At 46.7% G+C, this 25,979-nt stretch overlaps 1 protein-coding gene across 2 annotated transcripts; it reads left to right on the forward strand.

The window, feature by feature from the left end:
- The first annotated feature begins 349 nt into the window (after positions 1–349).
- On the forward strand, positions 350–14,614 carry FABP1 (fatty acid binding protein 1). Of its 2 annotated transcripts, none has more exons than XM_047779196.1 (4): positions 350–597; positions 11,927–12,099; positions 13,812–13,904; positions 14,492–14,614. In XM_047779196.1, the coding sequence occupies exons 1-4, from the start codon at positions 552–554 to the stop codon at positions 14,540–14,542; spliced, it is 363 nt and encodes a 120-aa protein (XP_047635152.1). In that variant the 5' UTR covers positions 350–551; the 3' UTR covers positions 14,543–14,614. The 2 variants fall into 2 exon arrangements, with proteins under 2 accessions (XP_047635152.1, XP_047635150.1); XM_047779194.1 differs by lacking the exon at positions 350–597 and adding an exon at positions 10,062–10,255.
- Positions 14,615–25,979: the final 11,365 nt, after the last annotated feature.

Below are 25,979 nucleotides of genomic sequence, written 5' to 3' on the forward strand. Positions count from 1 at the left end.
TGCTTTTTATGTTTTGTGACAACTTGACTGCTTAATCAACAGTTCACAATATCCTGGAATTCCCTGGTGGCACACTGGGTTAAGGATCCTGAGTTGTCATTGCTGTGGCTCAGGTCGCTGCTCTGATGTGGGTTCCATCCCTGGCCTGGGAATTTCCGCAGGCCAAGGTCCACAATCTTCAAAATTCTAACAATGCAACCAGAGTTTGAGCCACTAGAGGAGAGATAGGAATTCAGAGAAAACCTGCCCCCAAGATTTTCCCTTTAGCCTCAGACTGAATGGAGCCTTGAATATCCCTGTGTTTGCTGACTGTGCTAGAGAATAGCTCAGCATTACGTTTTGGAAGCTACGGCTCTTTGAAATACTGGTGGCCTCAGAAACTCTACAGGGTGTTGGGTGAGGTACCATTTATTAGGAAGCAGTCCCAAATGTTTGGAGGGTTTGCACCTTTGTGGGAAATATCCTGAAGGAGTTAACAGAGGTCCCGCCTAAGTGGGGTCGTGCCTGGGCCGAGCATTTATAAGGAGAGCATCAGAGCAGTTTCGGCATTCATGGAGCCACCTGCCCTTGTTTCCATACAAGTTGTCTCTGCATTTGGTGAGTATAAATCCCTCTGGAGAGAGTTCCCTAGTGGCTCAGTGGGTTAAGGATCCAGACTTGTCACTGCTGTGGCAAGGGTTCAGTCCCTAGCCCAGGAACTTCCACATGCCACTGGGGCAGCCAAAAACTAACTAAATGAATGGATAAATGAATAGATAAATAAATAAATAAATCCCTGTGGATCTTGACACACCTGGGAAATCGGATCAATTCTGGTGTCTCATCTTGAATTGATGTCATTGGGTCCAGACTCAGCCATGTCACTGGCAGGAAGGGCTCCATGTATTTGAATCCTGGCTTCCCTATTTCTCACCTGGGAGAGTTTGACTAAATTTCTTTACTCGGCTATTCCTCGGAGCCCTCATGTCTAAAATGGGTTTTAGGAGTTCCCATTGTGGCACAGCGGAAACGAATCTGACTAGGAACCATGAGGTTGTGGGTTCCATCCCTGACCTATTTCAGTGGGTTAAGGATCCAGCGTTGCTGTGAGCTGTGGTGTACGTCGCAGATGCGGCTCGGATTTGGCATTGCTGTGGCTGTGGTGTAGACAGGCAGCTGTGGCTCCAATTGGACCCCTAGCCTGGGAACCTCCATATGCCACAGATGCGGCCCTGAAAAGACAAAAGACAAAAAATAAATTAATAAAATAAAATGGGTTTTAATATATTTGTGACAATGAAATAATTCATATAAATGTGCTCAGAGAACAGTGAGTGCTCGGTATTAGGCATGTATAACTCTGACCGCCAAGAACATGCTGTGGTGATGAGGTGGCCCTACAGCCGTGCAATTTCGGGTCCTATAAAAACAAGTGACTCTGGGTCACAGGACAAGGCAGCCTCAATAATTTCTGCCTAACCACTCTCATCTGCCTTTGGCTGTTTCTGTAGAGCTGTTGACATCGCTGCTGGATTTTGCCCTCAGGATTTTAAAGGCACCATGGACCTGTGATTATGTACAAACAATCTATTAGGAACAGCGGAAGGGTGGAGAGAAGGGGAGAAGAGGAGAAGGCGTGGCATCCAGGCACATAAGTATCAGTCATTATACTATTACCGCCATTGCCTCCATCATCAAACATTTACTGACCCTGAATCTGTGCCAGGGACCATGAAAGCCTGGTAGCAGACATAAGGATGAATGCCTGCATCCTGCTACCAAGCACCCTGCCATCCGAGGGAAAGGAAGACAGGAAACCTGATGAGGCTGAAAGATAAGGGTGGTACAAGCAGTAAGGGAAGCATAGTGACTAGAGTTCAGAGTGAGGAGGAAGTACTTCCAGCCAGGAGGGCGAAAGGGAAGGGGCCAGGACGGCTAGCTTCTTTCTATATCTCCCACCTGTGTGGATGGCTGCGATATCACCATGGGAACTCAAGCTGGGTCTTCCCAGCACGTCTTCAACTCCCATTCCCTCCCTCCCACCTACCAATGTTTTCCCCCAATACTCCCAGTTACAATCACAGAATAGCTCTCCAGTCCATACCCTCCCACCTCCTCCTAAGTTCAGATCCTCCTCCTCTCTTGCCAGAATTTTGGCAGAATTCTCCTAACCTCCAGTTCTCTCTCCATGCAGCCTATCGTTCTTGCTACCATGAGAGTAATCTTCCAAAATTACAAATTTGATTATCATTCCTCTGCTTAAGAAGGTTAGGATCACCCTTTGTGGTTCAGCGGTTAACAAACCCAACTAGGATCTGTGAGGATATGGGTTCGATCCCTGGCCTTGCTCAGTGGGTTAAGGATCCGGCGTTGCCATGGCTATGGCATAGGCCCGCAGCTGTAGCTTTGATTTGACCTCCAGCCTGGGAACTTCTATATGCCTTGGGTACAGCACCAAAAAGCAAAAAATAAAAAAATAAAAAATGAAAATAAAAAGAATATTAGCTGACGTTCCATCACCTAGCATAGCAATGTCTAAAATTTTATCACTAGCATAGCAGCTTCCCTCTTCTATTTTTTTCAAATCTTTGTACGTCCTTGTGGCCATTTTTTTGCCCTCATCTCTCAGTCCCTGTGTTTGGAGAGCTGGAGTCTACACACTGTATTTTCTAAATTCTTTTGGAAGCTGCTCTTCTGTTGGGATCTAGTGCATGCCAATCACCCAGCCAGAGGGAAACTGGAAATTGGAAGAAGGAAAAAAAAATCTTCCTTCTGCAGCAGTTGCTGGAAATTCTAGTGGTTGTTGTTGTGGCAGCAGGAGTGCAGTGTCCAGATTCCAGCAGCCTGGCTAGGTGTGGTACCTTTTCCGTAGTTTAAGCCTTGGCCAAGGCAGATCAAGAACTGAAGGAACCAGGAACCTCCTACATAGAAGCAAGTAAAGACCTCTGGGTTCCAGCCCAGGGGCATCAGCAGTTTGGAATCCTCTTCTCCTTTCTGCCATTTCAGCTCTTCCAATACTCAGGTAACCAGTTTCCTGTATTTGATTATCTTATTTGCAATTCCTTGGATAACATTTCTTTCTCATACTGAACTCTTGTACTATGAGTTATGTACTATTTTTCTCTAAATGACTCCTTTAAAAAAATGGACCTTGGGTGTTCCCATCATGGCTCAGTGGTAATAAATCTGACTAGAATCCATGAGGACTTGGGTTCAATCCCTGGCCTTGCTCAGTGGGTTAAGGATCCAGCATTGCCATGAGCTGTGATATAGGTCACAGATGCAGCTCCAATTCGACCCCTAGCCTGGGAACTTCCATATGCCGCAGGTACGGCCCTAAAAAAAAGCAAAACAAAACAAAAAATTGACTTTGTCCAAAGTAATAACATCCATGAGGTTGGTGTATTTTTTTTTTTTAATTTTCGTGGTTGCACCCATGGCATATGAACTTTCCCAGGCCAGGGGTGGAATCTGAGCCACAGTTGCAAACCATGTGGCAACTGTGGTTACACCAGATCCTTTAACCCACTGCACTGGGCCAGGGATTGAACCCACGCCTCCACAGTAACCTGAGCTGCTGTAGTCAGATTCTAAACCCACAGTGCCACAGCAGAAACTCTGGTGTGTATTTTTCTAATACATATTAGACTAAGTGCAAAACAAATAATATTAAAATGGTTCATCCATGTCCCATCTAAAATAATTCCTAACCCTGATATACGCACCATTCCAGGAAACTAAGGTCTATGGAATAGAGTCCAGCCTCCCCTTCTCCATCTGGTTGTGGCCTCCCTCTCCAGCTCCCATCTCTGGTTGCCTTACACAGACTCTTCCATCCTCCTCTCTATCCTCCCTCCTTGAACCACATGCCTTTCTTCTGCAACAGCATATTTGTTCACACATTTGCATGCGTTTTTCTCTATTTATGATTCCTTCCCTGGCCAGAAAGTCCTCTAACTCTTAATTCCATCATTCCCTATATTTTGAAATATTATTTAAACGTCAACCTATTCAAAAGCCAACTTTGGCTTCATTCATGCTCCCTAGTAGATAGTGAGTTCCTTTGTAGATTCAATATCACATAGTAGGTCAGTGTCACATAGTATGCTTACTGAGTGAACAATCATTTGATGCCTGTGGCTTAAGTGGGACCTGAGACTAGGGAAAGGCTACGCTGGAGGAGGGAACAAAATGATGCACATGATCACCATGGAGCACATGTGTGCTTAGAGTGGCCCCAATGAGATATTCCAGTTAAGTCCACTACAAGAAGAACGGCACACCCTGGCTTTAAAGAACTAGAATTCAGTAAAATACACCTTGCCCCACATCTCTGCGGAACATGAGGGCTCAGCAGCCACTCAGGACCTTTCATTTCTTTGAGATCTCTCTTCACGCACATGGACTGTCCGTTTCTTTGATCTAGAGAAATAAGGCATTCCTGAACAGAGAGTAACCCAACTCAAGAGGTCAATGGCACTTGGACTATTCTCTTACCAACATTTTCTAGACACGTGATCCATGGAAAGGGCAATGCTAAGCTCTGGTTTAGAAGAACTTTCAGGAGAGTAACCAAGACAGAGCCTTAAAAATTGTAATACGGAAATAATGAAAGTCAAAAACATAAGTTTTGGAATCCAACAGATGGAGTTTATACTTCTATTTGACCACTTCCTATTTGGGTAGCAATTACTAACCTATTCTTCTTCTTCTTTTTTTTTTTTTTTTTTTTTTTTTTGCTGTGCCCATGGCATGTGAAACTTCCTGGGCCAGGGATTGAACCCTTGCCACAGCAGGACAACTCCAGATCCTTATCCCTCTGAGCCACCAGGGAACTCCTAACCTCTTCTCACCTCAGTTTTCTCCTCTGAAAAGTGGGGATAATAATGCTTATCACAGAGTATTGTTTTGAGAATTCAGTAAGAATTCTCAGAGAAACACCTACTTAGTATTTATTCAACTAGTGGCAGCTGTATTTTATCACTCTAGTATAATGGAATTAATGGAATTGAATAGAAATCGCTATTGGGGATGTGGATCTGGAGGAGAGGAGCCCTCAGGAGGGCTGTATGGAGAGAGGCTGTGAGGCTGAGCCTTAAGGGATGTCAGCAGAGTGGCCAGCCTGGCTTGAAAGGGCTGCTGGTTCTCAGCTCTAAGGCAGAGAGGATGCAGGGCTACAGGGCAGGGTAGCGAGTTGGCCAAGGGTTACTTGGAAGCGATTTCTCTTTGAAGTGTCAGGCTAACTTCAAAGGCAGCTGGAAGCTCTCAACCCGCAGAGGGCAAGGGACATAAGGACATGGTGACACAGGACAAGCAAACACTATTAGCTTTTTACAGCCAAGGCAGGAGCCTTGGGAACCAGCCTTGCAGATAAGTTTTGAATTCTCTCTTGATTACATCAGTCTTCAAGTTGGTGCCACTGCCTGACACGTAATCCACAGGATTTTTAACTCTACTGGGTCACAGGGAAGGAGAACACATTGAGGGCCCCAAAGCAAATCACTGGAAGGTCTTAATTCCTCACAATAAGGACATTCCTAAAAATCATTGTGCAAAGGGAAATTTCATTGAGTACATTTTTCAGTAGAGTCCGTGTAAAGGGGATTCCTCTTACAGGGCAAACCACCACCCACAGTTTTCCTTTGGCATCTTTGTACTTTTGCCTCCTGCAGTGGCTTCTGTAAGCAGGCAGACTTTTAAAATGCCAAGGATGCTGAGTGATTTTGAGGCAGATCCAATTTTATGTTCTAGACAGTTTTTATAGAGGGGAGACTCTTTAAGGATTTATCAGTGGTTAAGGAGACAGAATAGGCATAAGAAAAGCAAGGCGAAAGAATATCTTTTAAACGTTTTTATTGAAGGATGTACATCCTGACATCCCAACCATTAGCTTTAAAATAGCACATAGGAGTTCCTGTTGGACTCAGCAGGTTAAAAACCCCACAGAGTGCCTGTGAGGATGCGGGTTCAGTCCTTGGCCTTGCTCAGTGGGTTAAGGATCTGGTGTTGCCACAAGTTGAGGCACAGGTCAAAGATATGGCTTGGATTTGGCATTGCTATGGTTGTGGCGAAGGCCAGCAGCTGCAGCTCAGATGCGGACCCTAGCCTGGGAACTTCCATATGCTGCAGGTGTGGCCATTAAAAAAAAAATCAAAAATTGGAGTTCCTGTCGTGGCTCAGCAGTTAACAAATCTGACTAGCATCCATGAGGATGCAGGTTCGATCCCTGGCATTGCTCAGTGGGTTAAGGATCCGGTGTTGCCCTAAGCTGTGGTGTAGGTTGAGGAGGTGGCTCTGTTTCCGCATTGCTGTGGCTGTGGTGTAGGCTGGCAGCTACAGCTCCAATTGACCCCTGGCCTGGGAAGTTCCATTTGCCACGGGTGGGGTCCTAAATTAAAAAAAAAAAAAATCCGAAGCTGGGCCCATGAAGTGGTATGGTAGTCCTTTTTTTTTTTTTTTTTTTTCTTGAAAGCCACTTGAACTTTGTTATTGCAATTAAGCTTATCTCTTCTTGTGTTTGCTTAGCTGGTGGGCGGGAGATGTCATTACCCTTTTCTAATTTGACGGAAAACTACATGAGTGTAAAATTTTGAAATGGCCACTCATCTTTGTGGCTTCAACATACATGTGTTCGTGTGTGTGTGCGCACACACACACACACACAATATAGCCAAGAGGAGGCCATTGGGGGCTGGCTAAGAATCTCCCGTTCTCAAATCTGAATTGAATGGGAGCCGAAACTTCCAGCCAACGCCACAGCCATGGCAACACCAGATCCGAGCCACATCTGTGATGTCGGATCCTTATCCCACTGAGCAGCAAGCCCAGGGATCAAACCCCCATCCTCACCGATACTATGTCGGGTTCTTAACCCACTGAGCCACAACAGGAACTCCAGAATGTGGATTTCATATGCCTGGTATCCCTTTGTCTGAGGAGGGTGGTCGGGCAGGCGGTGGTTGCATGAGAGAGCGTGGTGTGTCCAGGGTCCCCATTAGAGCACTTGATGGTGGGAAGGGTCTGTGTGGGGAGTGTCTTCAGTATAAGCTGAATTTAGTCCAGGGCTTAACCACCACACAGTCACGACACATGCCAGACACATGCCAGCTCTTAGCCTGTGGGGACGTAATCCAGATGCCATCAGGGATCGATGGTGCTCTGGGATTTGGGCAAAACAGCTTGAATTCCCCCCGCAAAGCCCTGAGATTTCTGGGGATCCCTATGGGGAATGTCTCCCAAGGTCACTCAGCAACCTGTTATTGTCTTGATTGTACTGTCTCGGCTCCATCACATTAACCTAGAAATGAAACTCAGCCCCTCATCATTTTCCACGTATACTGACTCACGAATTCTGATTTACTGAAGCACTGAAGGAAGTTGGGGAGAAGATTAAAGAAAGATGGATGGGGGGAGCCCATTGTGGATCAGAGGACTAGGAACCCAACCCTAGGTATCCATGAGGATGTGGGTTTGATCCCTGGCCTCGCTCAGTGGGTTAAGGATCCGTGTTGCTGTGAGCTGTGGTGTAGGTCGAAGACGCAGCTCGGATCCCAAGTTGCTGTGGCTGTGGTGTAGGCCAGCAGCTGTAGCACCGATTCAACCCCTAGTCTGGGAACTTCCATATGCCAAGGGTGTGGCCCTAAAAAGCAAAAAAAAAAAAAAAAAAGATGAGGCTTCCCTTGGAAGCAAATGAGCAGCTTCTAATTCAACAGCAGGCCTCCCAGAAGCTTCCCCAGCCTCACAGCTCCCAGGGTGCCTTAGTGACCATCACCCCACACCCTCTTCCTGGCCCCTCTCCTTTCTGCCAGTCACCCTGCCCTCTCTTCTCTCCCATCATCCAAGAGGAGGAAAGAAGACCAGGCCTCTTGCAGTTTTCTGCTCATCACAGCCCTGCTTCCTCATTGGCTCATTGGCTCGGGCTTGCTGAACACGGATTCCAGGCTCCCTCACCCTCTCTCTCTCCCAAGCAGCTTATCTGGTAACCTCCCCTTTCTCTCTCTCTCTTCCTCTTGTGCGCGCTCTTGCGTGCGGCGTGCGTGTGCGTGCGCACACACGCACACAGAATTTCCTAAGACAAATTCCATTGCTAATTCTTAAGATAATTGATTTTGCATTTCCTTACATATTCAAAAATAAAAACTTGTCTTCCCACCTGTAGGAGATGAAGCATCCTCAGCACAATGGGACATGTTAAAAGGGCCATAATCAAGGCTCAGAAGGACACAAGAAGAGACTAAGGCTGTGCCTGTCAACCTCTGTGCCACTTTTCCTACTCCTGTCTGGGTGCCAGGGCTTATGTGGTGACTAAAAATGACTGTGAGTTCTCAGCACACAAGCCTGTCCCACATTCTCCAGGGACAGTCCTGACCTGTGGCCTGGAAAGCCCTTGGTGTCCTGGGCAAGGTCAGAGGGGGGTAGGGCAGGGAGGGCAGAGCAGAGCAGAGGGAAAGGCTTTCGGGCACCAGTTCCTGGGGACAGCACATCCACTCTCTGCTACCCGCCGCCCACACTGCTCAGAAGGTGGTGAGATTCTTGTGGCAGGGTTTATGCTAAGGCACCTGTCAGAGATGCCAGAGACGGGCTCAGGCTTTGAGTATGCGGACTTCTAAGGTGTTTGCTGGATCAACGTATTTAATTCTGGAAGTTTGGGGAGTTCCCATTGTGGTTCAGCAGTAATGAACCTAACTAGTATCCATGAGGATGCAGGTGCAATCCCTGGCCTTGCTCATTGGGTTAAGGACCTGTCTGTGGCTATGGCATAGATCAGCAGCTGCAGCTCCAATTAGACCCCTCTCCTGGGATCCTCCATAAGCCATGAGTGTGGCCCTAAAAAGAAAAGCTCTGGAACTTCTGGAGAGTATTGTGAGAGGGCCGAAGTTAACAGAACACACCACTACTGTGGACTGCTACACTGTGTTAATCTCATGCTTTTCTTTCACTGGCATCAGTGTCCCCTGACATGAGTCCTCACCCACCCACATGTCCGCTGCCTCGCACACAACCTGAGGGCTTCTGAGCTTCCAGAGCAGAGGCACTGGCAGCCCAGGAGTTCCAGGGTACAGAGCCAGGGGGTACCAGTTTGGCAGATAAGGGATCGAGCCTCTCGATGACTGTGTATAAGGAAGGGCCAGACAGGGTCCACCCCCAACCCCCTGCAGGGGAGAGCACAGTCCAGCAAACAGAGAGGGCTCCCACCACCCACTCAGACTCAGGCTGGGAGCAGCCGAGCAGGACTGCAGTGGAGGGAGAGGGCACCACTAGGGACGGGAAGACAGGAGCAGGCTCTCTCGGACCTGGGATCGGCGTGGCCAGCCTATTCACATGCTCCCTCACTGCACTCTCAGCCCAGAGCGATGTCCTGTCCTCTTCATGCTTAATGAAATGTGTGTCAATTTCTCCACACCTGATTTAAATGTACCCTTTAGGAGATCCCTGATGGCACAGAAATTAAGGATCTGGCGCTGTCATTGCTGTGGCTCGGGTCGCTATGGTGGCATGGGTTTGATCCCTGGCCCGAGGACTTTTGTATGCTGCAGATGTGGCCGAAAGTAAACAAATAAATAAATAAATGAGCAAACAAATAAAGAAATAAACCCTTTACCACTTCCAAAAGCACTGATTTGGACAGTGGAAGTGGCCCACGGCATTCCCAGAATACAAAACAGCTCTAGGGGCTGATGACGACTTTGTGAAAATTAGGTTAGTCTGATGATAAAGATGGGAGGAGAGCATAGGATTTGGAGCTAAGGGGAAGTTTTGTGATTAAAGGGATTCTTTGGTATTTTTCTGTGTGTCTAGATCTAGATCCACACACACACAGAGCTGTCTACATGTATATATGGACAGCACACATAGTCACATGCAGGCAGGCACATATGTGTGTATGTGTGTAGAGGCATGAATGCGTACACATACCCACACCCTCGGTTCGTGGGAGAGCAGCTCCTTAAAGGCTGCAGGGCCCTAGAGCTTTGCACTTGATTGACACCCATCCATGTTTGCTGAATCGGAGCCAGCCATTGCTGTGCCCATCTTATCACTGACCATTGCTCTTGGGAGTTAATGTTTGAACCTGGCCATAAAGGAGTTGACAGCTGCTGACCTATGACCCACATTCAAAGGGGAAGGAGCCCCCTATAAATGAGCCCACAGTGGCAGCCCGGCCAGCAGAGCTGCTTGATCAGCTGTGGGAGTAGCCTCGTTGCCACCATGAACTTCTCCGGCAAATACCAAGTACAGAGCCAGGAAAACTTTGAGGCCTTCATGAAGGCAGTCGGTGAGTGCTGGGCCAAGGCTGGGATCATGCCAACGGGGGTCTGGCCCGGCAGGTGGTGGTCGGGCAGGGTCTCGATGTTGGGTTGGGAGGACTGGGGTCCTTGTGCTTTCCGTTACTTTCTCAGCTCATGCTATTCCTCCCTGGACAAGGCCAGGCCACAGGCCAGTGCAAAGAGCACTGAACTAGGGTCTGATCTGGATGAACGCCACCTGTGCTGGTATCTCATTGTGTGACCCCATTCATTCACTCGTGTTTGTTCATTCTTTTTTTTTTTCTTTCTTTGTCTTTTGTCTTTTTAGGTCTGCACCCACAGCATATGGAGGTTCCCAGGCTAGGGGTCTAATCAGAGCTATAGCTGCTGGCCTACGCTACAGCCATGGCAACACTAGTTCTGAGCCACATCTGCAACCTACACCACAGCTCTCAGCAACACCAGATCCTTAACCCACTGAGGGAGGCCAGGGATGGAACCCTCAACCTCATGGTTCCTAGTCGGATTCATTTCCACTGCGCCACAACCGGAACTCCTCATTCTTTTGACACACATGGATTCAAGGGCAGCCCCAATGCTCAGCTGAGCCCCGTGCTGGGCAGACACCGCGGAGACAGACGACAAACAACAAGCCACATTTTCAAGGTCCCAATTTAGAAAGAGAAAAAGGGAAGAAATAAATGCAACAGGGAAGAAATAAATGCAACAAAGTATCTCCTAAGGTGTGGTAACCACTGACTAGGTGACTCAGCACCTGGCACTGTGTTAAACCCTGTTGAGGCAACATTCTGCGGACTCCTGGCCAAACAACCAGTGGAGTACTATTATTCTTCCCATTTCACAGTTGAGTCAAGCGAGGCCTAGAAAGGTCAAGAAATCCCAACCGAGGTCACATAGGTCGTCATCCTAAACCAAGATGGGATGGGAAGCAGGCACTAGTTCCCAGAGACCCCATTTTAAATCCCCGGGGCCCACCCAGAGTCACTTACAGGAGGACGAGGGAGGCCGGCTGGCAGGGAAGGCGGGCTTGGCTGAGCCTTTGAAGATGGGCAGCTATCTGCCACGTGGTTGGAGGAGGGGAGTGCACGCCAGATGGAAAGAGCAAAGGGGCAGTGAGACAAGGAAGGATGCTGAGAGGGAGAGGATGAGGAAGACAGAAAGGCAGAGAGAGGAGGCCCGCTGAGAGCTGGGTGCTTCAGTGGCAGGGCAAGTCACTCCCCTGCTCTGTGCCTGGCAGCACTCGCCTGGGCCGCCAACCCTCCCCACCGCCATCAGTGCACGTGGCTTTCGTGCACCTCAATTCATGCAACAGCTTAGACATGCACCGAAATCCGTAAAAGTCTGCATCTGGGCAACAGATTCCTGGGACTTAAAGGAGAGCTAGCGAGAACCAGGTGCTCAGCAGAGAAAAGCTTCTTCAGGACAGCAGTGTGTGGGTTTTTATAAACCAACAGGCAGGATGGTAGGCTTTCAAGGTCAGGCCAAGCCAGGCCACTGACCTTCCCTTTCAGAGGAGAAAGTCCTGCCCACAGGACTCCAGGAAGTGCAGAGGCCACAGGGAAGCACAGCATCTCCCGTCCCCTGCCCCCTCCCCACTCCTTGGAGTTTCCCTGGTGACCGTCTCCTGCCTCGCAGTTCCCACACCTGCCCGCCCCTCAGCCTCCAATGCCTTTCACCAGGTCTGCCCGACGAACTCATCCAGAAGGGGAAGGACATCAAGGGGACATCGGAAATCGTGCAGAATGGGAAGCACTTCAAGTTGACCATCACTACTGGGTCCAAGGTCATCCAGAATGAGTTCACCTTGGGGGAGGAGTGTGAGATGGAGACCATGAATGGGGAGAAGGTCAAGGTAGGAGGGGCTCCCTCCCCCCACCTCAGGGCACCCTCTGCTTCCAGAACTTTCCCTGGAGCTTAGCCCCAGGGCTTCCTCCCTCAAGGCTCCCACCTCGCAATCCCCATGGGGGTGGATCCCTTATCTCTGAACCCACTGTGTGGTGAGAGGCAGAGAGACAGAAGCAGTTCTTAAGGAGGAAGGTCTTAGGGAAGCTCCCGGTTTCCTGGGACTGAGGAGCCATGGCTGGAGCTCTCCCATGTGGAGCATGTGGGGAACCGAGCCCAGAGCAGGAGCCTAAGATGCAGGCTCTCCCAGGCACAGCAACTGGCAAGTGGGAGTCAGTGCAAAAACCCAAACAGAGCCCGGAAGTCCTCCTTGAGCCCAAGGAAACTGGCTTTTGCTGAGCCTAGAGCTGGCGGCCATGGGGAGAGACTTCCTGGAGGAGGTGATGGCAACACCAGAGGACCAAGGCCCCAGCCTTCCGGGGTGGTACCTGAGCTCCTGGCCTTTGCTCTCTCATCTATGAAATGGGCACAGTCACCCTTCCCAGCACTAAGGCAGTGGGCTGGGCAGCATACCTCCGCTGGGCTGTGGCTAAGGTGTTCGATGACAGCTGGGTGTGGCTAAGGTGTGCAATGAGAGTGTACAGGTGGTGGCAGGGAGATCCAGGCAGGGGGGTGCCCCTCCCGAAGGGTCTCTATTCTTCCCTTCAAACCCCCCGCCCCCACCTCAGCGTCCCCAGGGCCACAGAGGCATCATGCTCACTCCCCACCTCCCCAAGATAGCTTTGTGCACTGGGCTCAGAGGGTTGGACTTTTCCCCCTTCTGATTTCTGCTCTTGGTTTCTGCTTCCCCAGACAGAACATTACAGGTCAAGAAATCGGTGACGCATTTTAGGAGGGACATTTTCTTCCACGCCCACAGTAAGGGGCAGGCCATGATGGGTTTTACCACAGGCCTTTTCCAATGGCCCATTATGGAGGCAAAGCTTTAAACTTGGCCAGTGTCTTCTCCCTGCTGGGTTTCCCTTACCTCTTGCTGGGTGCATGAATAAGAGACCACAATAAGGAAAGATAAAGATGGTGGAATGAATAATTCATACCAACGAAAAATATGTGTCCTCCCAGCTGGCCAGTATTTTGAATTTTGCTACTCCCTCCCTCCATTTGCTTGGAGAATTGCAAGGTTACTAGAGTTTATTCTAGTGTTTGCATTTGAGACCACTTAGCGGTCCTATGTGGATACCTAGATCACATCCCATAAATGAAAAGTCTGACAAAGGAACCCCCGCCATTTTCTTTAGTTCTTTATTATTATTATTATTGTTTTTTTTGTTTGTTTGTTTTTGGTTTTTTTTGTTTTTTTTTTTTTAGTGCTGTACCCATGTCATATGTAAGTTCCCAGGCTAGGGGTCACATTGGAACTGTAGCTGCTGGCCTACACCACAGCCACACCCACTGAGCGAGGTCAGGAATTGAACTCATATCCTTATGGATACTAGTGGGGTTCGTTCCAGCTGCGCCACAATGGGAACTCCAGATTTTCTTTAGTTCTTAAGGCCCCTCACTTCTATTCAGAGCCAGAGCACAGGGAGGGGCCGTGTCACACAAAGCCGAGAGGTTTGGTTGCCATCATCAGAGACCTACGCAGGGAAGCCAACCTCACTGGTAAGAGGTTTACCCTCTTGCAGACCCTTCCTCACAGTTCCTTTCTTCTATCCCCTGCAGACAGTGGTTCAGTTGGAAGGTGACAATAAACTGGTGACAACTTTCAAAGGCATCAAGTCTGTGACTGAACTCAACGGTGACATAATCACCAGTGTAAGTTGGTGCCCAGAGCTTGTGACTCCTAGTGCTGGGGGTGGGGGGTGGGGTGGATGTGAAGGGGAGAGCAGGGGTGGGGTGAACGTGAGGGCAGCCAATGTCCTTTGATATGCCCATGGCTCCTAAGCCTCCCATCTCTTGGGAGGGAGGCAGGATGGGGGATTTCATTGGCAGGTTGACTTGTCCAAGGTCATCCAGCTAATGAGTTACAGAATCAGGGGTCAAACATAGATCTTTCCTTTCCATTCCATTGCTGTTGAGGTTAAGAGGCTGCTTTTTTACTCTGATGACACTACTCCCTCATCATTGCCACAGTCTTGTTCCAGAGGACCAGCAGGAGAGAGGGGCTGGGGGATAAAGGAGCATCCTTCAAAAACTCCAAAACTTTATAAATCAACTAAATTTTTTTAAATGATGGAAAAAACCTCCAAAATCTATGCATCCAATGCATCTAATGTTTCCATAGTCTTCGCAGCTTTGGGAGGCAAATTATGCACTACCTACTGTGTGTTAGCATATGAGGGGCTTAATTTTCCTTTACAATTCAACCTCAGGTGAACGTTTCATGATTTCTTTTCTTTCAGACCATGACACTGGGTGACATTGTCTTCAAGAGAATCAGCAAGAGAATTTAGACAAGTCCACATTTCATAGTCTTATATCATGTAAAATTAATGCAATAAAGTGAAATTTCTTTTTCAAAAAGATGTCTTTTCTTCATGATGGCTTTTCATTGATGGTGCTATTTATTGAGCACCTATCACCTCTATTTTTGTGAACCTTGATGATCTGCATGTTCCGTCCTGCTGGGTCAGGTCTGAAGGGTGATTCTCATCTTGAAAGCAGATCCCAGGCTGTCCATTGGGTGACCCTATGAAGAACACATAATGTGGCTGGGTCTGTCTGTAGAGTAGCTGTGGAATGACCTTTGCCAGTCAGGCACATGGCAGGGAGCTAGAGCAAGAGGGTGTGCTGTGTGTTGGGTCACTCCCGGGCAAGAGGGGGCGGGGGGAGTAGGAACACTAGACAGGCCAAGGGGAGCTATGCTCACAGTGACCCCATTCTCCAGGGGACATGAACAAAAAGAACAGGCACTGACCCACCAAATGAACAAGTCCCTTTCCTAGAGGAGAGCTGGTAGGGGAGCTTAGCAGAAGGTGCCAGAAGTGGACAGAGGAAGCTTGGCTGGAAATTCCCCCCCCTGTTGAACTTCAAGGCCCCTTCAAGGGGATGGAACACAAAGCCTCTGGCCAAGACAAGAATTACCAGGCTCTTATCATCGCCCCACCCATCTCATTGTAATGCACCCTCCCACCTTGAGCAACTTGTCCCACTCCTTCCTACCCCTACTAGGAAAGGTATGTGGCCCACTCCTCACCCTGCCCCTATAGGGCCCTTGAACCACCCCCCCCCCAACCCCGCAGGCAACCAGCAAGTGTATTGTAAGACCCCTCTTTCCCCAACCAGTCAGCAGGTCCAGTGGGTGTGTCAGAAGACCTCTCCTCTCTCTGGGTTATACAAACAGACATGACCACATGCTTGGCGTTGGTTCTCCCTGATTGACAGGAAGTCATCCAGCTACACTTGCAGCATTTCTATTCTCAATAAACTGTTCTTTCTTTTCACCCTATCTGAGTCCAGAAATTCTTCTTCCAACCCGTGTGCAGAGCCCACAGACTTCCATGCTGTGGACAGAGGCCGAAGGTGGGAGAAGAAGGATTTCTCCAAACAGCACTTTGTGCTGGGCTCTGGGAGCTGCTATGGGCTGAACTGCATCTCCCCAAAACTCACATGTCAAAGTCCTAACCTTCAGTACTTTGGATTGTGACCTTATTCAGAGTCATTGCAGATGTAACTAGTGAAGTTAAAATGAGGTCATACTGGAGTAGGGTGGGCCCCTAATCCAATGTGGCCAGTGGTCTTAGAAAACAGAGAAATGTATGGACACAGAGACATGCACACAGGGAGTTCACTATCTAGAGAATGGAGTCATAAGACCACAAGCCAAGGAGCTGGCAGAAGCCAGGAGAGAGCCCTGGGGCAGACCCTTCCCTGCCTCCTTCAGAGGGAGCATGGCCCTGTCTGCTTGGTCTCAGACTTCTGACCTCCAGAATCCGAGACAATACATTTCTGTTGTTTGAACTACCCAGTCTGTGTGGAACTTGGTTGTGACATCCCTAGCAAACAAATACAGGGCTCATTTCCCAGATCCAAAGGGCTGCCCAGCTCGAGCATTTCACCTTCTCTCTCTCAGGTCTTAGAACGGTGCCCATGCCCAGAGAATTCCCGTTGTGCCTCAGGGCATTAAGAACCAACGTAGTGTCTGTGAAGATGCAGGCTCGAGCCCTGGCCTCTTGCCACACACAAGGTACGGTATAAGTCGCAGATGCGGCTCAGATACAGTGTTGCTGTGGCTGTGGTGTACACCTCAGCTGCAGTTCTGATTCAACCCCTAGCCCGGGAACTTCCATATGCCACAGGGGCAGCCATTAAATAAATAAATAAACAAACAAACAAATAAATAAAACACTGCCCTGCCCGCAAAAAGCTCGCAGCAAAGATGCCTAAATGAATGAATGACTCCATCATTTTTCCCACCTCCTCTCTTCCCTCTTCTGGGATTGAAACCCCATTGCTTGTTCCTTTGGATTGTTTCATCAGCCGCTGTACCATCCCCCTGCCTTTCTCTCTCTCTTACCTTGGAACCTCCAGCCCACTAACCATCATCTTCCCAACAAACAACATTGATCATAGTGTGTCCTGCAGGGAGAACAGACTGTGGCTGCCAACAGGGAGGGGGTTGGGGGAGGCTGGGATGAGCGAATGTCAGCTCTTATTCCCCCCGGGGGATAAACAAGGTCCTACTGCATAGCAGAGTGAGCTATATTCAATGCCCAATGATAAACCATAATGGAAAACAATATTTTTTTTTTGCCTGTGTACTTTTTATTTTTATTTTTATTTTTATTTATAATTTTTTTTTTTATTTTCCCACTGTACAGCAAGGGGGTCAGGTTATCCTTACATGTATACATTACAATTACATTTTTCCCCCACCCTTTCTTCTGTTGCAACATGAGTATCTAGACAAAGTTCTCAATGCTATTCAGCGGGATCTCCTTGTAAATCTATTCTAAGTTGTGTCTGATAAGCCCAAGCTCCCAATCCCTCCCACTCCCTCCCCCTCCCATCAGGCAGCCACAAGTCTCTTCTCCAAGTCCACGATTTTCTTTTCTGAGGAGATGTTCATTTGTGCTGGATATTAGATTCCAGTTATAAGTGATATCATATGGTATTTGTCTTTGTCTTCCTGGCTCATTTCACTCAGTATGAGATTCTCTAGCTCCATCCATGTTGCTGCAAATGGCATGATGTCATTCTTTTTTATGGCTGAGTAGTATTCCATTGTGTATATATACCACCTCTTCCAAATCCAATCATCTGTCGATGGACATTTGGGTTGTTTCCATGTCCTGGCTATTGTGAATAGTGCTGCAATGAACATGCGGGTGCACGTGTCTCTTTTAAGTAGAATTTTGTCCGGATAGATGCCCAAGAGTGGGATTGCGGGGTCATATGGAAGTTCTATGTATAGATTTCTAAGGTATCTCCAAACTGTTCTCCATAGTGGCTGTACCAGTTTCCACTCCCACCAACAGAGCAGGAGGGTTCCCTTTTCTCCACAGCCCCTCTAGCACTTGTTATTTGTGGATTTATTAATGATAGCCATTCTGACTGGTGTGAGGTGGTATCTCATGGTAGTTTTGATTTGCATTTCTCTTATAATCAGTGATGTTGAGCATGTTTTCATGTGTTTGCTGGCCATCTGTATATCTTCTTTGGAGAAATGTCTATTCAGGTCTTTTGCCCATTTTTCCATTGATTGATTGGCTTTTTTGCTGTTGGGTTGTATAAGTTGTTTATATATTCTAGAGATTAAGCCCTCGTCGGTTGCATCATTTGAAACTATTTTCTCCCATTCTGTAAGTTGTCTTTTTGTTACAAAAAGAAAACAGGAAAACAATATTCTTTTAAAAAGAGCGTATGTACATGTATTACTGAATCACTTTGCTATACGGCAGAAATTAACACAATGCTGTAAATGAACCATGCTTCAAAATAAATAAATAATAAAATGTGTCCCATTCCATCACCTCACATATAAGAATCAAACCACTAAGAAGGCATTCAACTCTTTGTAACAGAAGTCAGTAAACTTCTTCTGTAAAAACCCAGAGAATAAATATTTTCACTTGTGTGGGCTATCCAGTCTCTGCCACAATTCCCCAATCTGCTATTGCAGCATCAAAGCCCACCACAGGTAATACCCAAATAGATGGTGTGGCTGTCTTCCCATAAAGCTCTATTTATTGACAGTGCAACCTGAATGTCATATCTTTTTCATATGTCATCAAATAGTATTCTTCTTTTGACTTTTTCCAACCATTTAAACGTGGAAAACTATTCATAGCCTGCATACCACTTAGAACAGGTGGCAACCGGATCAGACTCCTGGACCATAGGTGGCTAACATTTGCTCCATCAGAGCCAGTCCCACCTTATCTAGCTTCACACCCTTCCTGTAATATACATCCAACCAAGCTCAACAGTCTGTCACTCATAATTTAAGTGCCACCTCCTAAATTGCACAGCTGAATGTACTCTCTCTGAATGCCTCTCTCTGGCGTTCTATCTGCACAGTCTATTGAATGAAGTTCTTCCTGCCTTGCGCTGGAGTTTTCTCTATACATCAGCCCTCCTTCTCCCAATTGGAACAGGACTTTGGGGAAAAAAAGGGAGAAACAGTTATTTCAGGAACTAAGACAGACTTAAGGAAAGAGCTTCAGAGCTTTAGTAAGAACTCAGAGTTGGGAGATACCAGGAAAAATACAGCCAATAGAACACTACAATATAGCCATTCACAAAAATAAATTCCAGAGGAACAAAAGAGCTAAATGAGTAAATGTGAAATATTAGAAATAGATTTGATGATAAATAGCTTTAAGTATAGAAGAACTTCTTAAACAAGGTGCAACATCCATGAAAGGAAATTCATTCTAATTCATTTTACTGCTGTATAAGATTAAAAGTTTGTATGATCCAACTGGGTCACTATGCTGTACAGCAGAAACTGTAAATCAGATATGCTCTAATAAAAATAAAATAAATAAAAATTTTAAAATAGGAGTTCCTGCTGTAGTGCAACGAGGATGCAGGTTCGATACCTGGCCCAGCATAGTGGGTTAAGGACCCGGGATTTCCGCAGGTACAGCTTAGGTCGCACCTGTGGCTCTAATATGATCCCTGGCGCAGGAACTCCATATGCCTCAGGGCAGCCATGAAAAAAATAACAATAATAAAAAAATAAAGTTTACATTAAAATAATAACGTTTATATGAAAAAAAGATACTGTAAAACACAGTTTCCCGAAAAAAGCAAGAACGTGGGAGAAAATATTTGCGGCTTACATAACAGAGGTCAATAGACAGAATAGAAAAACATCCCCCAAAACAAGAAGAAGACCAACAAGTCAATGGAAAAGTGGGTTGAGGACATTTACAGGGAATTCACAACATGAAATGTGCTTGGTCTCATAGTAATCACAGAGGAGGGATGTAAGATGAGCTATCATTTTTCAAATCAAACCAGCAAAATGTAAAAAGAATGATGATGCAAAATGATGCCAGTGCCATGCAAATGAGACATGTCACCATTGCCACTTGGATTCCTAGGGAACAGCATTGGGTTGAACATTTAGACTGTTAGCAGAAGCTCTGTTACTGCCCAGAGAAAGTGGGAAACTGGGAGCAGACGAAGAGGCCCTGGAAGGGATCAAGGTCTGCTTAGCACCACGGAGCTGACAAATGGCAGAAGAGAGTTCCTTTGACTCTGAAGCCACGGGAGGAGGAAAGTGTTAGAAACAAGGTCGTCTTAGCACAGCCTCTAGGAGATGATAAAATGCCCCATGTCTCCTCCTCCTCAGAAACAGCTCTGAATTTAGGAGGGGAATGTTTGTGTGTTTTTGCCTGAAAAGGAGGTCTCATTTTAGAGGCTGCATTTGGACTTGCAGAGGTGCCCTGAGAACTTTGGGTCCAAAGCCTGTTTGATTAAAGGGCTGTTGAACAATCAGCTATTTTTACCTTGACCCCGGGTCCCTCCTGACCTCTCCCCCTTCTCTTCACCTGTGAGCAGCCCAGTGTCAGAGAGCCCTCTTTCCCTGTGACAGCCAATCGATTTGTAAAGAACTAGTTTGGATGTCTCTATCCATACAAAAGTAGACATTTCTGAGGTTGTTGCTTGTTTTTTTCAACAGATTGAATAAAGAAAAGTGACTTTTAAAAAATTTGGCCTGCAGACCATCCCATGATTTTCTAGTGTTTCTTCCCAGAAAAACACAGAGATGAGGAATTACGCGTATCCTGTCTGCAACCTAGACTCATTCAGCCAGATCAGGGCTGGGCAACGCTAAGCTCTGAGGAGACAATGAATTCCTGAGAGATTTGCTGTCCAGCCAGAAGATCAATCCATAATCCATATGGCGACAGTATGATCTGTGCCGCAGCACTGATTAGTATAAGCTCTAGACCTTGCCTGCCTTGGAAAAATGTCTCAGTGGAGGTGACATTTCAGCAGACTCTCAAAGCATCCTTTGCCTGGCAGAGGGGGTGTGGTATAAAGAAGTGCTTGGCAAGGGACGAGATGGACAAGGGCACAGAGTCTCTGCCATGAATTTGCTGGCAAGGAGTTTAGACTTGACCCTGGAGACAGTGGGGAAATCACTGAAGGGTTTGCAGCTACAAGAGTAACACTATACTAAATGCATTGTAGGAAAATTATCGTGGCCATGGTGCCAAGGGTCAACGAGAAGGTCAAGGCTGAATACAGAGAGACCATGAAGAGAGGCCCTGGTCCAGGCGAGAGATGTCGGGGGCCTGAACCAAGGCAGTCCCGTGAAAATGGAAAAGTGAAAAGGCTCAAGAGCATATAGGCATTGGGGTCAATGTGCTCTAAGTGACTGGATGTGAGAAGTGATTAGAAAGATGCATGTCAGGGAAATGCTGTATAATGTCATTTATATATGCAATCTAAAAAATACAACAAACTGTGAATATGACAAAAAAGAAGGAGACTCGCAGATACAGAGAACAAACTAGTGGTTACCGGTGGCAAGGGGACAAGACAGGGGAGAGAAGTAAGAAGTACAAACTATTACATATAAAATAAAATACAAGGGGCGTTCCCACTGTAGCACAGACGTTAAGGATCCAGTGTTGTCTCTGCAGCAGTGCCGGTTCATTCCCCAGCCCAGCATAGTGTGTTAAGGATCCTGCATTGTGACAGCTGTGGCATAGGTTGCAGCTGTACCTAAGATTTGATCCCTGACCATATGCCACAGGTGCAAACAAAAAAAGAAAAAAGAAAAAAAAAAGCTACAGGAGTATACTGTATAGCATGGGGCATATAGCCAATATTTTATAGTAAGTATAAATGGAGTATAACCCTTAAATATTGTGATCACTATATGGGACCCCTGTAACTTATATAATCTTATACATCAACTATTCTTCAATCTGAAAAAAAAAAGATACATGTCTGGGATGTGTCAGTAGGAAATAAGCCTCACTCAAAATGTTCTCTTGATGAGAACTTAATGGAAGCTCCATATGCAACAGTGTGAATGGATCCAAAGCCTTACAACCATGTCATCAACACTCCTCTCTCTCGTCAACTCCTTTTTTCCCTTTCAGTACCAGCTAGATTTCCCTAGAACTTTCTAGGCAGCATGAGTCTGCCAGCATTCCCAAGGTCACAAACCAAGAGCTTACATTCTCAGAGAACAGCAGAGACTCCTCCAATTCGGAAGCACTCCAGCAAGGGTCTGATTGTCTGGCCTGGGTCCCATTGGTGCTGTGCCAGAGGCAGGATGACCAGCTCCTGACTCAACATACAGCTTGGGAGCTTGACATTGGTCATGGTGGGCATATTTATACCATGAAAATCAGCAAATGTTATCAATCAAGCCTCCTCTTAACATTGTTTTTAAATATTTACCAGGGTACCACTGTGAGTTGGGAAATGCCCTTCATAGGTTCAAACTAGGTCCTGAGCCAACCTGTCTGAAGTAGCCCCCAAGAACCTATGGTGCAGAGGAGGGTCTCTCTGAGTTACCTGGTGGCTCAGTGGGTCAAAGATCCAGCATTGCCACTACTGTGGCTCAGGTCACTGCCGTGGCGAGAGTTCAGTCCCTGGGCCAGGGACTTCCACATGCCATGGATGCAGCCAAAAAAAGAGAAGAGAAAAAGAAGACTGTCCATCTCTGGAGGAAGAGTTGGTCTTGTTATCAGAATTGGGAGATGTTGTCTGAAGACAAGCTACTGAAGCCCATTATATGGAAACATCTAAGAAAATAGTCCCAGATCTTGGGGAACAGGTGGTTGGTGACCTGGAGAGAAATGATGAGGTCAGGGATAAACAAGTTGAGTAAGAAGCACCTGAACACCTACCATCTTGAGTAAGGCAGAAACCTTCTCCTGAAGAAACAGATACTCAAAAGAGAGAGACGGTGAATCAAGTACAAATGTAAGTGCCACGGAAGGACACAAACCACATCCACATCGCTGGAATTCTATCTACTGCTTCAAACTGTAGTGCCCCGCACTTCTCCAGCTCTTTGCTTTACCCAAGAAGATGCTGGGTCTACAAAGGGAATCCACACACACCACACCTGCCAGGACAGGTGAGCAGAAGAGAAGCAGTGAGATCTGAGGGCTGTGATCAGGGCTGTGATCTGAGAAAGAACTGACAAAGCCTGTCTTGGTGAATGAGGACAAGAAAGAAGGCAGGTTGGACATGGCTGTCCATGTGATGGATGGGAAGGAAGTTTCGTTCTCCTGGAGCCCAGAGGATTCAAATCCCAAGTCTTCTGCTCAGAGACGTACAGCTGTGCCTGCATGACCAGTCTCAGGGCTTGATGGCAGGACTGCTGAGGCAGGCAGATGATGGCCCCCCAGACCTGTGAAAACGATACCTTACCTGGCACAATGGGGTTTGCAGATGTGATTAAGGTGAAATTGCAGATGTAATTAAGGTGAAATTGGGAGATTCAGAGTTCCCATTGTGACTCAGCAGGTTAAGAAACTGACTAGTCTCCATGAGGATGTGAGTTCCATCCCTGACCTCACTCAGTGGGTTAAGGATCTGGCATTGCCGTGAGCTGTGGTATAGGTTGCAGACATGGCTCGGATCTGGCATTGCTGTGGCTATGTTGTAGGCTGGCAGCTGTAGCTCCTATTCATCCTCTAGCCTGGGAACTTTCATATGCTGCAGGTGTGGCCCTAAAGAGACAAGAAGGAAGGGAGGGAGGAAGGGAGGGAGGGAAGGAAGGAAGGAAGGAAGGAAGGAGGGAGGGAGGGAAGGAAGGAAGGAAGGAAGGAGATTCTCCTGGATTCTCCCAGTGAGCCCAATGGAATCACAAGCGTCCTCATAAGTAGAGGAGGAAGGCAGGAGAGTCAGAGAAGTGACATACTGCTGACTTGGAGTCACACATCAAGGAAGGTAGGTCTTTTAGAAGAAGGCTTCAAAAGCTGGAAAAGAAGAGACAGTCTTCCCTGAGGGCCTCAGAAGGAACCTAGCTCTGCTGATGGCTCAATTTTAGCCCAGTGAGACCCATTTTGGACTTTCAACCTCCAGAACCATACCATAATAAATCTGTGTTGTTTTAAGTCACTATGTGTGTGGTAATTTGTTACAGCCACAACAGGCAACAAACACAACTCTTAAAGCCATCAGGGCAACCATAGCACTAGACCACACTCTTCTCAGACCAGGCCATGTGAACTGAGGACAATGAAGAGAACCAAATTCCTGCTAGGGTTTGTGGACCCAGAGGGTGGCCTGTGGTGATGTTCCGTGGTGGGTTTCCATGAGATTGAGGAGGTGCTCCGACCTGAGACTGGGTTATCAGTATGCAATGTTGGGCCAGGAGGGGGCGAGGGAGCTTCCAGAAGTGCTGTTTACCTTCATGCATGGGGTGTCAAAATCCACCACTGTGCATCCCTTGGTCCAGGAGCTTGCACATGGCCTTCAGAAACATTGCCCTTCTCTCTGCTGTGCTGTGCTATGCTGTGTTGTGCCCCAACTATGTTGATTCCCTTCTGCATCCTTTAGAGAAAAAAGCCCTAAGCAATTTTCCCAAGGCATGGCTGTATCTGGCCTTTCCTACACACATCTGTTGAGACATTGGTGGGGCAGTGGACAAATGGCTCAGTCTGAAGGGTAGTCATCAGAGGTCTTAGATGCGTTTGGTGTAGCCTTGTGGGATACAGGCTTCAGAATGCAAGGTTCACTCCAGTAGAAGAAAAGATTTCTTGAATGGCCTTTTTTTTATTTCTTTTTTTATTACTCAATGAATTTATTACATTTACAGTTGTACAATGATCATCACAATCCAATTTTATAGGATTTCCATCCTACAACCCCAGCGCATCCCCCCACCCCCAAACAGTCTCCTTTGGAAACCATAAGTTTTTCAAAGTCTGTGAGTCAGTATCTGTTCTGCAAAGAAGCTCATTGTGTCCTTTTTTCAGATTCCACATATCAGTGAAAGCACTGATGTTGGTGTCTCATTGTATGGCTGACTTCACTTAGCATGATAATTTCTAGGTCCATCCATGTTGCTAAAAAGGCCAGTATTTCATTCCTTTTAATGGCTGAGTAATATTCCATTGTGTATATGTATCACATCTTCTTGATCCACTCCTCTGTTTATGGACATTTAGGTTGTTTCCATGTCTTGGCTATTGAAAAGAGTGCTGCAATGAACATCGGAGTACATGTATATTTGCAAGTCATGGTTTTCTCTGGATAGATGCCCAAGAGTAGGATTGCTGGATCAAATGGTAGTTCTGTTTAGTTTTCTGAGGAATCTCCATACTGTTTTCCACAGTGGTTGCACCAATTTACAATCCCACCAACAGTGTACTAGGGTTCCTTTTTCTTCACACAATCTCCAGCACTTACTATTTGTAGACTTTTTGATGATGGCCATTATTGCTGGTGTATGGTGCTATCTCACAGTGGTTTTGATTTGCATCTCTCTAATAAAGAGTGATGTTGAACATCTTTTCATGTGTGTTTTGGCCATCTGTATGTCTTCTTTGGAGAATTGTCTATTTAGATCCTCTGCCCATTTTTTGATGGGGTTGTTTGTTTTTTTTTTGGTATTGAGCTGCAGAAGGTATTTATAAATTTTGGAGATTAATCCCTTGTCAGTCGATTCATTTGCAAATATTTTCTCCCACTTTGTGGGTTGTCTTTTCATTTTGTTTAAGGTTTCCTTTGCTGTACAGAAACATTTAAGTTTAATTAGATCCCATTTGTTTACTGTCATTACTCTAAGAGTTGGATCTGAGACGATGTTGCTGCCGTTTATGTCAGAGAGTGTTTGGCCTATGTTTTCCTCTAAGGGTTTTATAGTGTCTGGTTTGAATGGTCTTTCTACCTAGCAGTTCTGCTACATCTAGGAAGCAAAAACTTTTTCATAGTGAAAGCTTTACAAATGAATGTGTTCTTCTAAAGTTAAACCAGTTACCATGATGTAAGTATTCCCACCATGACCAATATCAGACTATCAAGGTGATGCTGATGGATGCAGAGGTAAGAAGAGATGTGTGTAGTCAGCTATCATGAGCTGGTTCCAGCAGGCACTTCTTTTTTTTTGGTTTAATTTTATTTTTATTAGAGTATAGTTGATTTACAGTGTTGTGTCAATTTCTGCTATATGGCATGGTGATCCAGTCACATATATATACATTATTTTTATCATACCATCTTCCATAGTGTTCTATAACAAGAGATTGGATATAGTTCCCTGTGCTGTACAGCATACCACTTTTGTGTGTGTGTGTGTGTGTGTGTGTGCTATTTTAGGGCTGCACCCACAGCATACGGAAGTTCCCAGGCTGGGGTCAAATCGGAGCTGCAGCTGCCAGCCTATACCACAGCCATAGCAACACCAGATCCAAGCTGCATTCTGTGACCTACAGCAATGCCAAACCCCTGACCCACTGAGTG

This window comes from Phacochoerus africanus, chromosome 5, assembly GCF_016906955.1.
Source record: "Phacochoerus africanus isolate WHEZ1 chromosome 5, ROS_Pafr_v1, whole genome shotgun sequence".
Classification (NCBI taxonomy): Eukaryota; Metazoa; Chordata; class Mammalia; order Artiodactyla; family Suidae; genus Phacochoerus; species Phacochoerus africanus.